The 15,145-nt window shown below is 35.8% G+C and overlaps 1 protein-coding gene across 1 annotated transcript in view; it reads right to left on the bottom strand.

Annotated features, from left to right (window-relative positions):
• Window positions 1–14,595, bottom strand: part of LOC126807824 (tyrosine-protein phosphatase non-receptor type 23) — a 36,630-nt gene extending 22,035 nt beyond the window's left edge. The window contains exons 1-14 of the mRNA XM_050532664.2: window positions 14,500–14,595; window positions 13,115–13,189; window positions 9,272–9,399; window positions 8,774–8,900; window positions 8,045–8,179; window positions 6,873–7,034; window positions 5,621–5,779; window positions 4,885–4,943; window positions 4,620–4,699; window positions 3,229–3,343; window positions 2,554–2,619; window positions 1,847–1,986; window positions 1,265–1,356; window positions 436–640 (exon numbers count right to left, since the gene is read on the bottom strand). Of these exons, the coding sequence (XP_050388621.2) occupies window positions 436–640; window positions 1,265–1,356; window positions 1,847–1,986; window positions 2,554–2,619; window positions 3,229–3,343; window positions 4,620–4,699; window positions 4,885–4,943; window positions 5,621–5,779; window positions 6,873–7,034; window positions 8,045–8,179; window positions 8,774–8,900; window positions 9,272–9,399; window positions 13,115–13,189; window positions 14,500–14,586 (1,630 nt within the window). The 5' untranslated portion in view covers window positions 14,587–14,595. The remainder of the gene's footprint in view (window positions 1–435; window positions 641–1,264; window positions 1,357–1,846; window positions 1,987–2,553; window positions 2,620–3,228; window positions 3,344–4,619; window positions 4,700–4,884; window positions 4,944–5,620; window positions 5,780–6,872; window positions 7,035–8,044; window positions 8,180–8,773; window positions 8,901–9,271; window positions 9,400–13,114; window positions 13,190–14,499) is intronic.
• Between the last annotated feature and the right edge of the window lie 550 nt (window positions 14,596–15,145).

A 15,145-nucleotide genomic window follows, 5' to 3' on the forward strand; every position in this document is an offset into this window, starting at 1 on the left:
TTTACTTAATCTGTCAACTGTTATAATCACTAATTTTACACCACTGACAAGGGGGAACCACGCCGGAAAATCACGATGAACTATCACGGCCGACGAAGGGATCAAATATGTAATTAATTAAACACATTGAACATGTTTCACCTATTGTGGTTCATTGCAGCCCAAGGCCCCCTTTTTTCACTCCATTCTCACTGCTCAAAGAGAAATAGTGAGTTTAACATCCACAAACTAGGTCATATCAGTATGGATACAATATTATTTCAATAATTTGCTTGCTTGCGTGTAGGGCTCAGTAGCAGTGGGAGTAAACAGGAGGACCCGGAAAAAATCCATTTGGATGGACAGGTGACCTTACTCCTTGTCACGTACAAGCCTTGGATTGAAAACATAACACCCAGACTCTGTCCAAAATAATAATATACTTTAGAGTCTTACTTTTCTCTGGCTGGCTCGGTGGAAGTGATGTAAGAATGGTCTCCGGTGGTCCTGCTAACAAACGTAAATTTGTGATATGCATATTCATAGCTGCATGAAGATTCTCATTGGATAACGTTCCTTGTTTATGTTTCTCCTGACAGATCTCTGTTTCTTTACGAATCTCCGATAATATAATATTGTTTGTACGATTTCCCATTAATTTCTGAAAAATAAAAACAGGCACCGAAATTAAGAGAGAGAGAGAGATTGTTCAATTTTATTTAATAATTTGCTTGCGCGTAGGCGTCTTTAGCAGTGGGAGGAAACCGGAGGACCCGGAGAAAACCCACAAGGCCAGACAGGCGACCCTACTACTGCTAGTCACGTACAACCGGGGAATCGAAACCACGCCAGTTGACTTAATGCCAGACCTTATGATACAACACGCACTCATTAACCATTCGGGCAAACATATAATACACATCATCAAATGAAATGAAATGAAGTTTAACGCCCTACTGCATCGACTAGGTTTATGAAGACGGGCAAACCCCATGCATTGTGCTATGAGGGAAATTTTGCCCGAACAGCAAATGAATTAAACTGTCAAGGGTTCTGTTATCTGCCAGACGAAATGTCATAGGCCCTTGATTTTTCGTCCCAACGACTATACGTTGTCCCTTGTCAGGCCCTCCGTCCTGCACCACTGACAAGGGGGAACTATGCAAAACAATCCTGATTAACTATCTCGGCCAAGGCTGGGATCGAACATGGGACCTCCAGGTTAGCGAGCCAATGTCCTACTCACTGTTTACTCTGAATTTAAGTTACAACAAACTATTTTTACCTGAAATTCCTCCTCTTTCTTCATCTCTTCTTCCAGTAATTCCAGAATTTCTTTAATGTTCAAATCTACATCTGTTGATACACTAGAAACAGCTACAATACAAAAACTCAAATATTACACTAGAAACAGTTATAATACAAAAACTCAAATATTATACTAGAAACAGCTTTAATACAAAAACTCAAATATTATACTAGAAACAGCTACAATACAAAAACTCAAATATTATACTAGAAACAGCTACAATACAAAAACTCAAATATTACACTTGACATAAACTAGGTCATTTCAGGACTAACATATGGCTCATTTTCATTTCGTTACTTCATTTGCATGTAGGGACCTTTTTCAATGAGTGGAAACCGGAGAAAATCCACAATGTTGGACAGGTGAGACAGGTGAGACAGGTGATCCTACTCCTTGTCACGGTAGAAATTAAACTCAACTGACATTATTTTGATCTATGAGATCTTGTATTGCGTGAGGATCTATACCAGGGCAGAAGAGTTTCAGTCTAATCTTTTTAATTTTAAGAGACCTCATATTTTGTCCCATCCGAATGACTAAGGACTTATGACTCACCTGACATTTGATCTATAAGATCTTGTATCGCATGTGTTCGTACACTCAATGCCGCACACTTCTCCAGTAAATCTTCCGGTAATCGATCAACAGGTGGAGTTAATTTACTTTCATCTATTTGTAACGACGACAGAAACTGACTGAAATAACAAATATTCACCCAAATAAAGAGAGATAGATAAATGGGGTTGAACGTCCACTCAACACAAACTAGGTTATTTCGAGACTAACCCATGGTTCAAATTTATTTCAATAATTCGCTTGCGCTTAGGGGTCTTTAACAGTGGGAGAAAACCGGAGAACCAGGAGAAAACCCATGAGGTTGGACAGACCACCCTACTCCTTGTCATGTAAAACAGGGAAATCGAAACCATGCCAGTTGACTCAATGACAGACCTTATGATACGGAGCGCACATGCTAACCATCCGTCCACCCAACCCCCCTTTACCCAAATAAACTCTTCGTTCAATTAATATCATATATAAAAAAATGTTTTTTATTTTTAATCAATGGAATTTTTTTATATATTACATTGAAGGAAACACATCTCAGTGTGGCTAGAGATAGAGATAGAAATGTAGTTTAACATCCATTCAACACCCATCATGTAATTACCTGACATATGTGGTATCATAAGCCCAATGAAACATATTAGTATTTTTGTAAAAACATTTTAAATAAGTAAAAATAATATAAATATAATTACTCTAATTCTGCGTTCTTTTCTTCTACTTCACCAGCTACAAGTCGTAAAACTTTCGCTTTCTCTTCACTATAATAAAATAAAACAGGTTTTAACGCACGGGTTCTATGATGGCCGTATACGTGGGTCCAGAACGAGGGCTACGGAAAATGACAAACTTGAACTGACCCATTAGTTATTTTTGCACGCTGGTAAAATAGTGTATTTTTCAAATTTTCACACACAGGTACTATTTTTCAAAACCCAATTTTCATCCAAGGCTACAATTGACCTCCGCTATGTAACTATAAAATTCTAAATACTACAGCCTGTACAGTGAGAGAGAAAGAAAGAGTTTGGGAATAATAAATGGATGAAAACCCATGAGGTTGGACAGGTGACCCTACTCCCTGTTGCGTCCAAGAGGGGAATCAATAACAGACCTTGTACTCTAGCGCCTCCCCCTTTTATTACTAAATAAAATCTCCAAAATTCTGCACAGTTGCAAGCACTATTTCAACAGACTTGTAATTTAATAATTTAAATCTCCAACTCTCCGCAAGAATATTTCACCTATTTTTTTTACCGGTCAAGTATTTGTCAGAACCGCTATTACATCTATATCTCTCTGTGGGCAATGAAGAATATTTTGACTGTCAAGTGTTGGTCGGAACCGCTATTTTATAAAATATAGTTTACCTGTAGACTGAGGATGCTTCATGTGCTTCCATGGGAACCAGTTTTTGAAAGATATCAGGGCCAGATATTTCTGTATCATTGGGATTAAATGGAATACCTTTCACTAAAGATGCTCCTGGAAAGTATATCAGAAAATATTTCGATTTTAATTAATGAATGTGATTCATGAACAGGGCTTTGTTTTTGGGGTGATTATTAAAAAGATATTGTACTTACTAGAAATGAATAAAAGTTCGAGGAACAGGCACTCGCATTCATTTATATTTATAGTGAATAAAATATCTCTGAGACTTCGGTGAACAGGCATGTAGGCTTTATCACTTCGATGGAATCGGGCGTTAAATAAAGTTATTTGACACACACAGGGAACTAGTAACTTGTCACTCTTAATTATCAATGTCTCACATTAACCACAGGTACACAAACATTATTAAATTGTTTTGGTCCTTATTTGGATCCACATCAATATCGTGATATAAAACAGTTTTATTTCTTCGACATCGACAGAACTTAAAATATCAATTTTTCATTTATCCTGTTGTTTTCTTGGTATATATTTACCTGGTTATGAATCGTGATATGAATTGTATCGTAGCACCTGAATCGCAATAGGTATCATATCGTGACTGCAGTAGCAATATCCAGCACTACAGGGAACAGGTAAAATGCCTTTGTGATGCAAGGGTTGTATCATATAAAGTGGCAATATCCAGCACTACAGGGAACAGGTAAAATGCCTTTGTGATTCAAGGGTTGTATCATATAAAGTGGGTTAAGTATCAGTTAATAATGTAGGATCTCAACCTGGAATTGGGAAGGTCCTTTACCACCTCCCCATGAGAGACATGCACTACAAATATTTTGATCATGCTAACTTATAATGTCCCAGTGCATCATTTGCATATTTTGTGGACAATACCAAATTTTCCACAGCTTAATTCACATGGAAAAAATATATCAATGACGGACAATCTCCTGACTTAGATAAACATCAATGATGAACAATCTTCCGATGGACAATGTCCTGTCTTGGACAAATATCAATGGCGGACAACCTCACAACTTAAATAAATATCAATGACGAACAATCTCCCGTCTTGAATAAATATCCAATCTCCCGGCTTGGATAACTAACGTAATCATGATAGAGGGAAAATGTTTTTATTTCTGGATTTATTCTCCGACTAGGCATACGATCAATCAATGTAAGTATTTTAGTTCTTGGTGAATTTCACTGATTGTTGATCGGGCGCTATCTGGATACAGTTAGGCAGTTTCATTTTTCGCGCGCTGCCGCCATATTTTTCGGACAAAAATGATAATGATACGACCCCCTTGCAAGTAAAATCAGCCCGTACACCTATGATTCTCAGTAAATTACCTGTACTTACCTTTTATTTCTGGTAAGGTGTCTAAAGGTGGCACTTTATCATGATAAACAAAATCATTGTCTTTTTTAGCTGAGTTATACCTGTAATACAAGTTTATTACATTAGAGATCACTATGACAACAGATGTTTATTACATTACAGATCACTATGACAACAAAACATGATTTATACAGATAAATTAACAAGGACAGAAAAAATGAAATCTTTTAAAATAATTTAAATTGTTTGAATCCTGAGATAAAATAATGTGATATATTCTACTTACTTTCCTCCTACAACATCCTGGGCAAATTTTAAGGCATCTTGAATTTCTGGTACCTCATTCTAAAATACAGGTAAATTAATACAGTTGAGTGAATTGTATTTTTAAATTGGGTTGAAATCAATGTAAACACAATAATCCACATGTTGAACATGAATTGAAAGTAGATCAGATGGTAACTTTCAAGGGACAAAACTTGATAGTGTGTTCACAACATTCTACAAAGTGAAACAAGTACCATAACTCTATAGACTTCTTCGTTTCCCTAATTTGAATGTTAATTTTTGCTGTTAAGAGTGTTCTCTAAATAATCAAAAGTATAAAACAGGGTCCATAACTCTTGATATAATGAACAGAAATAGATGAAATTCAATAGGCTTCTTCATCTCACCAATTTAAGCAACATATATAAATTCTAAAAAGATTGGATGATACATTAAGTATATAGAGTTTTCCCAAGAAATTGTGGACACCTGACCTATGGAGAAATAGGGGAAATGAAATGAGGTTTAATGTCCTACTGTTCTGTTCCGACTGGGATAATGTAGACAGGCATACATCATACAGTGTGCTATGAGGGAAATTTTGCCTGGGCAGTGGCACTACGGCCTACTCTTTTACGTTCATGCCAATGATTTTTTTACCGTCCTACTGTTCTGCTCCTACATGGACTAATGAAGATGAACGGACGGACAGGTGTGAGGACTATATACAAGGCATATTATAAACGTGTACAAACCTTGGCTAATTTGACACTTTCATTAAGTTTATCATTTGATGCTGTAAAATATGCCAAGGTCTCTCCCCATTTTCCTTTCTCTTCGGACTCTTTACCGGTGTAGTAATATGTTATACATTGATATAAACTCACTTTTAACTCCATCCGCTTCTTCCAATCCTATTAATATATCAATAACACATTAAAACATAGTTTAAAATATAGAGAGAGAGAGAAGTGGGGTTTAACGTCCACTCGACACAAACTAGGTCATTTCAGGACTAACACATAGTTCAATTTTATTTCATCAATTCGCTTGGGCGTAGGGGGTCTTTAGCAGTGGGAGGAAACTGGAGGACTCACGAGAAAACCCACGAGGTTGGACAAGCGACCCTACCCCTTGTCACGTACAACCGGGGAATCGAAACCACGCCAGTTGACTCAATGACAGACCATATGATACAGCACGCACGTGCTAACCATTCAGCCATCCAACTCCCCTAGTTAAAAATACATGACACAATCCAATCCCATTAATACATCAAAAACACAAGATATTTAAAGATACATTATGGGAGATTAGATAAAGAGCTGACAGTTCTCACTATAATAGTTACAAACTAGATAATGTAAAGGGAATTTGCTGAAATGTTCAGTCAAATTGGTCCAATCTGAACCAAAACTATAGCGATTGAATTTTCGGCCTAGTCTCGATCATCATAACCAAAGTCAGTATGATAAAAAACATAGTCTTGATTATCCATTTCATGATTAAATTATGAATGGAAGTCGAACAGGAAATCGGAACCTAATCCAAAAAACATCGCAGGCTAGCGATGGAATCGAGAGTTGATTATGATCTGGACAAGTTGATTAATGTCTAATTAATAATTTAGTTAACATTTCAGGTGTAAAGAACGACCTGCAATAGGCTCTTGCATAATGTATGTTTAATATCTCGTTTTTATAACATTTCAGGTGTAAAGAAAGGCCTGCAATAGGCAGATTTAGCTCTTGCATAATGTATGTTTAATATCTCGTTTTTATAACATTTCAGGTGTAAAGAAAGGCCTGCAATAGGCAGATTTAGCTCTTGCATAATGTATGTATGTTTTACTGAATTGTTTAGAGCTAGTTGTATATCCTCTGATCATTTTAGAAATAAAATAAAATGGGGTTTAACGTCCTACTGTTCTACTCTGACTGGGCTAATGAAGATGTGCTATGAGAGATCATCTTTTTAGAGTAAAGGAGTGAATGAATTCTACTTTACCTTATAACTCCTTGAGTTGACCAGTCCTTCTGTATTGCAAATATCTAGATTTTTAATGGCTAATTTATAAAATTCGACAACTTGTGCTGCCACTTTAGCTGTTATAGTATTCTTTCTACTGTCTATCATAGATTTCTCTAATATACATTCTTGTGCTTGAGCCTACAAAATAAAATATACCATACATTCTTAGCTTGAGTCTACAAAATAAAATATACCATACATTCTTAGCTTGAGTCTACAAAATAAAATATACCATACATTCTTAGCTTGAGTCTACAAAATAAAATATACCATACATTCTTAGCTTGAGTCTACAAAATATAATATACATTCTTGACCTTGAGCCTACAAAATATAATATTTAATATAAATTCTTGTGCTTGTGCCTAGAAAATATAATATACATTCTTGTGCTTAATACGGACACTAGCACACCTAAAGATCGCCGTTCTAGGTCGGCTTCAGCCTACAGGAATAGAGAATATGGCCGCTGTGACTTGTCACGTGACCATAATCCAACCTCAGTAAAGAAACGAACCCGATACGAAGATGTACCTGAAAATTGGTCCTCTAAAAATTTTGTCAAGAATTACAAGAATTAGGGATGGTGATATTAAATGAATGTGAAAGCAATTTGTGCTTGATACACAAGATTAGATGATACCTGAGTTACAGTGAAATGTGCTGTGCTTGAACCTTCATATTTGACTATATTTCATTAGAATATAATATAGATACATTCTTGTGCTTCAGTCTTCGAAATATAATATTTCATTTAAATATAATATACGTAAGTTGTTTTATCTTCTGGGGCTCACTATCACAGAATGTGGATTTACTGTTTTATTTATTTCTTGCATCTATTTACCTCGGTTCTTTTTTTCGTACCATCCAAAAGACTCAACACTGTTCCTTGCAAAGCCCCGAAAAGTCATTTCAATTCCGATTCCCAGGAGCTCTGTATTTCTGACAATATTTGATGTGAAACAATAGTTACTAGCGGATGACCCAGCACTGCACAGACTGTGTCCGTAACTCAGAAACCGGAAGTCGTAGGCCAATGCCATCAGGCCTATGTTACTCCCCGGTTTGAGCTACCCCTATACACCAAACTTCCCGCCTCAACCATGATCAGACAAACGATATTAGTACAGATATCAGAAACTTACCAGCATGAGGTTGACTTGAAAGGTTAACATTTCGTGCGCCATGTCCGTACTCATGGCAGAACTACCAAAATAATCACGAAGATGTTCGAATGCCCAGGCGGCACATTGAAAATGTGTACACGATACTTTCATGCCCTGAAATAGAAAATAAATCTTATCTTAATTCAAAACCAAAATCATTGTGTATTTAATTCCTTGTAGAAAAAATGCCCAGACAGCACACTGAAATTGTGTACGCGATACTTTCATGCTCTGAAATAGACAGATGGAGTTTAATGTCCACTCAACACAAACTAGGTCATGTTGGGACTAACACATGGTTCGATTTTATTTCAATGATTTGCATGCGTGTAGGGGTCTTTAGCAGTGGGAAAAAATTGGAGGACTCTGTGTAAACCCACAAGGTTTGACAGGCGCCCCCTACCCCTTTTCACGTTTAACGTCCTACACCGGTTTGGCTATTAGGGAAATTTTGCCCAGACAGCGGCACTACGGATTACTCTTAAATCGTATTCCGTCAAACATGCTATGATGTGCATGCCAATATGTACACAGGACCTTGTGCTTTTTTTCCTATCCGAACAACTATACACTGTCCCTTGCCAGACCTCACTGACAGGGGGAACCAAGCCACAAAATTCTGATGAACTTTCTCTGTCTACACAGGGATCGAACACGGGACCTCCAGTTTAATGATCCAACGTCTTACTCAGCGAGCCATGTACGTACCTCGGCATTTTGTCTGGTATCCACGGCACCCAGTATAGAATGTAATGATCCTATATTATATAATATACAAGCTTGTTCAAACTTTATATCGGCTATTATATGTTCTCGTCCTGTCTGTATATCCTCCCTGAAAAATATTAACATCAATTAAAATATATACCCAGATCAGAGAGAGAGAGAGAAAGAGAGAGATTGGGGGGGGGGGGGGCGAGAGAGGGCTGAGAGAGAGGGTTTAACCTCCACCCGACACAAACTAGGTTATTTCGGGACTAACATACAGTACGATTATATTTCAACAGTCCACTTGTGCATAGGGGTCTTTAGCTGTTGGAGGAAATCAGAGGACCAGGGGAAAACCCATTAGGTTGGACCAGTGACCCTACTCCTAGTCACGTAAAGTGGGGATTTCAGAAACATGCCAGTTGACTCAATGACAGACCTTATGATATAACGGCCACCCCACCCCCTACAAGTAAGTAAAAGTTTTTGAATATTTACCATGTGAAAGCTATGGCTGTTTCTCCACCCTCGGCTAACTGAAATCTACCCTGTAGAAACTGTAACTGTGCGTAATACTTCTTTAACGTCGTACAGCCTATAAAATCTCTTGATACATGAACAGCAGACTGAAAATAAACAAAAATTAATATTAAATTTTATTTAGTAACTAGCAGATAAACCAGCGCTGGCCAGGATGTGTCTGTATATACGAAACCGAAAATGGTTGGCCAACGCCATTTAGCCTTTGTCACTCCCGGTACACTAAATTTCAGCCTGGGGACAGCCCTTGTGTAGCCGCCAACCCTGAACAGACAACCAACAAATATCAGTATAGATAAACATCTTTATAGTGCTAGGTTGATCCATGAATACCGGTAGCAGACGGACGGCGAACAAATTAATAATATCATATTTTATTTAGTAAAAAACTTCTTTATAATCTTATAGTGGTATATTAGGTTGATTATGTTGCCTATTTAAATACAGTAGGCCATAATCCAACAATAGTCATTCCCAGAGTTCAAAAAGCATTCTCAGACATAAAACAAGAATTTACTCAATTTACTCAACATTCAATTACTGTTTATGAGAAATATCTTTGATCCAGAAACAAAAAACATTGCACATAGTTTCTTATTGATGTATTTGATACATTAAAACAACAACAGTTTTATAAAGGGCTATAATTTAGTTAAAATAAGGCAAACAATTTTGAGTAAATTCTTAACTTAAGTCTGATGAAATCCTTATACTGCATTCAGTAATTGAATATAAAATAATAACACACAATTTATATGGAAAACAATCACTGATTTTATTTCAATGTAGTGTTGAAATGCAGTGTGAAATAAAATAAGTGATTGTTTTACATATAAATTTGTGTTTTTAAACTAAAGTCTGATAATGCCTTGTGAACTTGGGGCCTGGTTCTTGACAAAAGGACTTCTTTATAATTTCATCATGTTTTTTATACGATATGATTATTCAGTTTCATTTATGATAAATGAGTCATCCCCATATTTCTGGATTCATAGAAAACATTTTTATACAGCTAGATCCTTTAACTGGGGTAAACATTTTTATAGAGCTAGATCCTTTAACTGGGGTAAACATTTTTAAACAGCTATATCCTTTAACTGGGGTAAACATTTTTATGGAGCTAGATCGTTCGTTCATTCCTGGAGTTTTACGTTCACTTCCACCAAGGGAGATATCGTAGACAACAGATCTAGATCCAAGGCTAAACATTTTCAGATATGTGCGCTACACACCCAGGTATCATTTAATCTTGTGTATCTAGCATTAATTTCTTTCACATATGTTTAATATCAAATCTTTGTTTAAAAATTAGTAAAAACTGTTTAAAATCACCATAAATCATTTAATTTGTACATGTGTCCAGTTTAAAGCTGATTGATTAATTTTGATAATGAGTGTCGCATATTTTTACTTTTTTCGGTAATGAAACATTTATAATACACTAAAACATTTTCAAAGTGATCAAGGGCCATAACTTTGGCAGTAATTAATCGGAAATCTTTGAAAATCAATAGGATTCTTCGTCTCATGACCTCAAACATTGTGTATCAATTTAAAGTCAATTAGATATCAACTTCAGCCTCTAGAGCATCCACAAGATTTTTTTAAGTGATCAAGGGCCATAACTCTGGCAGTAATTATCGTAATTCACTGAAAATGAATAGACTTCTTCGTCTCATGACCTTAAACACTGTGTATAAATTTAAAGTCAATCGGATATTAACTTTAGCCCCTAGAGCATCCACAAGATTTTTCAAAGTGATCAAGGGCCATAACTCTGGCAGTAATTATCGTAAATTGCTGGAAAATCAATTGGCTTCTTCGTCTCATGACCTTAAACCCTGTGTATAAATTTAAAGTCAATCGGATATTAACTTTGGCCTCTAGAGCGCCCACAAGATTTTTTGAAGTGATCAAGGGTCATAACTCTGGCAGTAATTATCGGAAATCGCTGAAAATCAATAGGCTTCTTCGTCTCATGACCTTAAACCCTGTGTATAAATTTAAAGTCAATCGGATATTAACTTTAGCCTCTAGAGCGTCCACAAGATTTTTTGAAGTGATCAAGGGCCATAACTCTGGCATTAATTATCAGAAATCGCTGAAAATCAATAGGCTTCTTCGCCTCATGACCTTTAACACTGTGTATAAATTTAAAGTCAATCGGATATTAACTTTAGCCTCCAGAGCGTCCACAAGATTTTTTGAAGTGATCAAGGGCCATAACTCTGGCAGTAATTATCAAAAATTGCTGAAAATCAATAGGCTTCTTCGTCTCATGGCCTTAAACACTGTATATAAATTTAAAGTCAATCGGATATTAACTTTAGCCTCTAGAGCGTCCACAAGCCATTGAGGACGCCGGACTGACGGACGGGGGCGACGACAATATATGACCACATTTCAATGTGGGCGTATAAAAATGAAATGGGGTTTAACGTCCTACTGTTCTGCTCCGACTGACCTATTAAAGATGGGCATACACCATACAGTGTGCTACGAGGAAAATTTTGCCTGGGCAGCGGCACTATGGCCTACTCTTATATCGAATTCCAACTACTGCCAAGGGATGTTTTACGTGCACGCCAATGTGTACACGGGACCTCTGTTTTTCATCCCATCCAAATAACTTCACAGCTGCCCTTGTCAGGCCCTCTGTTCTGCATCACTGACAAGGGGAAACAACGTCAGAAAATCTTTATGAACTTTCTCGGCCAATGCAGGGATCAAATACGCGACCTCAAGACTAGCGAGCCAGCGTCTTACCCACTTAGTCACCGTGGCTCACTTTCCTCTATATGGATTGTACAATACATGTATGTCATTTCAAAACAGTTCTCCCTTTATGTAGTTTATACAAGGAGGAAACTATTTCAACTGGGTTTCTTTGAAAAAGTTCAAAACTTAATATCACAATATGAATCATGACCTCATCGTCTGCTGTGAATCTTCTTTTCTAATCATTTAATTTCTTCATCCTAGATATACATATTGGCTACATGTAGATCACTGAAAAATGAAACTTTAACTGCCTACACTCCTGAATCGATGGGGCTTATGAGGACGGGGAGACACCGTGCAGTGTGTTATTAGGGGGAAATTTTGCCCATGGTCAAGATTCAAATGGATTTAAACATCTGTGAGATTCAAAACTTTAACGATAAAATGAACAATCCATGTTTAGTCTCAGTTGTCAAGTACCATTGTACGATAATGATATGTACGTTATATCTATCAAACAGTCCTAACTTCACTTAGAATAAAGTAATTTGAATGAAATTTTCAATGTATTCATTTTTCATGATCTATTTTGGAACTTATTCACTTTATCTAAATCTTACAAAATGCATCTTTAAACATACAAGAACTAAATCTGCCTATTGCAGATCTTTCTTTAGGCCTGAAATCGTATCTAAATTATTAATTAGACATTAATTAACTTATCCAGACCATAATCAACTCTCGATGGCATCGCTAGAGTGCAATCTGTAGTGTATAACTTTCCTTCACGATTTAATGATTAAATGGATAATTGAAACTATGATTTTTGTCGTACCGACTTTAGTAATGATGATCGAGGCTAGGCAGAAATTTCAATCCCTTAATTCTTGGTTCATAGTGGATCAATATGAATAAAATTTTCAGCAAATTCCCTTTACATTATCTAGTTTTTAACTATTATAGTGAGAACTGCCAACTCGTTATCTAATCTCCCATTATGTATCTTTAATAAAAGTAAGGCCTGTATATTTATTGTTGTATTAATAAACTAAAATCAAGGTAGGCCTATCCAATTCTTACCTGTCTCAGTTGTTCTATTTCAGCACAAGGTTTATTATAAAGGGCTGGATCCTCTCCATAATGTTCTTGTATATACTGAAAAACAACAAACACTTCACTAAAGACATGCTCCCTCAAGTATAACTAGGTCTTAATTTAAAGACATGCCCCCTCAAGTATATTAAACAGATATCTTTGAATTATAGTGCCTTTAAAGTATGCATTATTTACATTTTTCAGAAAAGATCAAATTTTCCATGACTAAAAAAAACCCATCTTCTTATTGATACAGGGTAAATTGTTGGTTGCATCATATATTAAACTTTATTACATTTATAGAGAAATCGCTGAAAAATGTTTCGGGGTACACAGCGGACAGTCTAAATGTACTTCGGACAGTATTTCCAGTGGTGGCACTTCTTGGTCTACTGTACTAACAAATAGGTGGGATTTTAAGGGACATTAGAAGGATACAGGATCACTGACAATTATTTTTTCCCACAAAACACTAATTAAATGAAATGAAATCTAACGTCCTACTTTTCTGCATGGACTGGGCTAATTAGTAATGAAGACAGGTATATTACAGTTAGTGTCTGAGTGAGAATGGCTCCATTATCAAACCTTCTTTTTATAATTTTATATATTATATAAGCTTATACATGTAGGCCTAATAGTAATGTCGAAACATATTTATGCTTTTTCTATACATGAACGAATAAAATTAAATTACGAATACAAAATGTACATTAAGCAGAAAATAGACACTTATCTGATGAGAGAGTTCATTGTACCAAGACAATGGCCTATTTAATAATATTAATAATATACCGTAAACCTAAAGATAAGATGCATCATGCGTAAACGTAAAGCTAAATCTGCCTTTTGCAGGCTTTTATATTTACAATATATTAATTTTGAATTATCTATTTTGGAACTATTATCGCAAGAACGGTCAGCTCTTTATCTAAATCTTAAATAATATATCTTTAAATTGACCCCAGAGAATCAACTGTCATAAATTGAGAGTTAAACACTCACTAGTAGATGATAGACCAGCCTACAACATCACATGCATGACCATGAATCATTTCTAATAATATTGACAAAAACATAAATAGACCCTTGATTGATCAATTAATCGTTTGGATCATATAAAAAATAAATAAGTATATTGGTCAGGTTATTATTACATAAAATATGAAAAATTTTATATTCACCCAACATCCGTCGGATGACATGACATGCAACCAAAACAACATTATTTATCGCAATGTATTTTTCATTTCATTTTTTTTTCAGGTGGCCGTCAGACGTCACACTCACCATTTCGTTTGATTCACTAATCGGATGTGATTTAAAACGAGTTCTAATTAGAAATCGAAATTTCGACTTTTATTATTTACCTGTTTAAGTGTCGGGGCGAATTCCACATATTCTGGGCTGTGTTTTAAATCGAACGACAGCATCGGCAGTCTCGGAACGGCCTCCATCTTGGTTATTTACAGATTTACTACTAATATTTAGTCCTGGCGTTACAACCGGAACGAAATTCAATTTATAAATATTAATTTTTTAATATGTACAACTATTCTTTTCAGTTTTTGATGTAATATATATTTCATAAAATATTTAAAATGCTTTGAAATTTGAAGAAATGTTTAGAAACAGCGAATTGTTTGAGGTTGCGTTAATATTGGGAATGCCTAACCAAGAAATGCGTAGCATAAATGTGACCTTAAAATCCGAAACAAAAATCCATACCAAGCGTTACCCATATTTAAATAATCGATTTAATGTAGTCTTATTTGTGGGTTTGAATAATTATCTTCTTCCGACTAGCTTAAAATTATGAAATGCAAGTTCAAACTATCGGACATCGGTTTATTTGGGCTTGCATATAATGGAAAGTGACGTGCATTAGGCAGATTACATTTACCATCTTTCTATGGGAACAGACGTTATTATTTTTTGATATGTATCTGCGTTCACGTAACAAATAATTTCGATTGTACTTTGATATAATAATTCATGTTTGAAATGATAAAATGA

The sequence above is a fragment of the Patella vulgata genome, chromosome 9 (assembly GCF_932274485.2).
Source record: "Patella vulgata chromosome 9, xgPatVulg1.2, whole genome shotgun sequence".
NCBI lineage: Eukaryota > Metazoa > Mollusca > Gastropoda > Patellidae > Patella > Patella vulgata.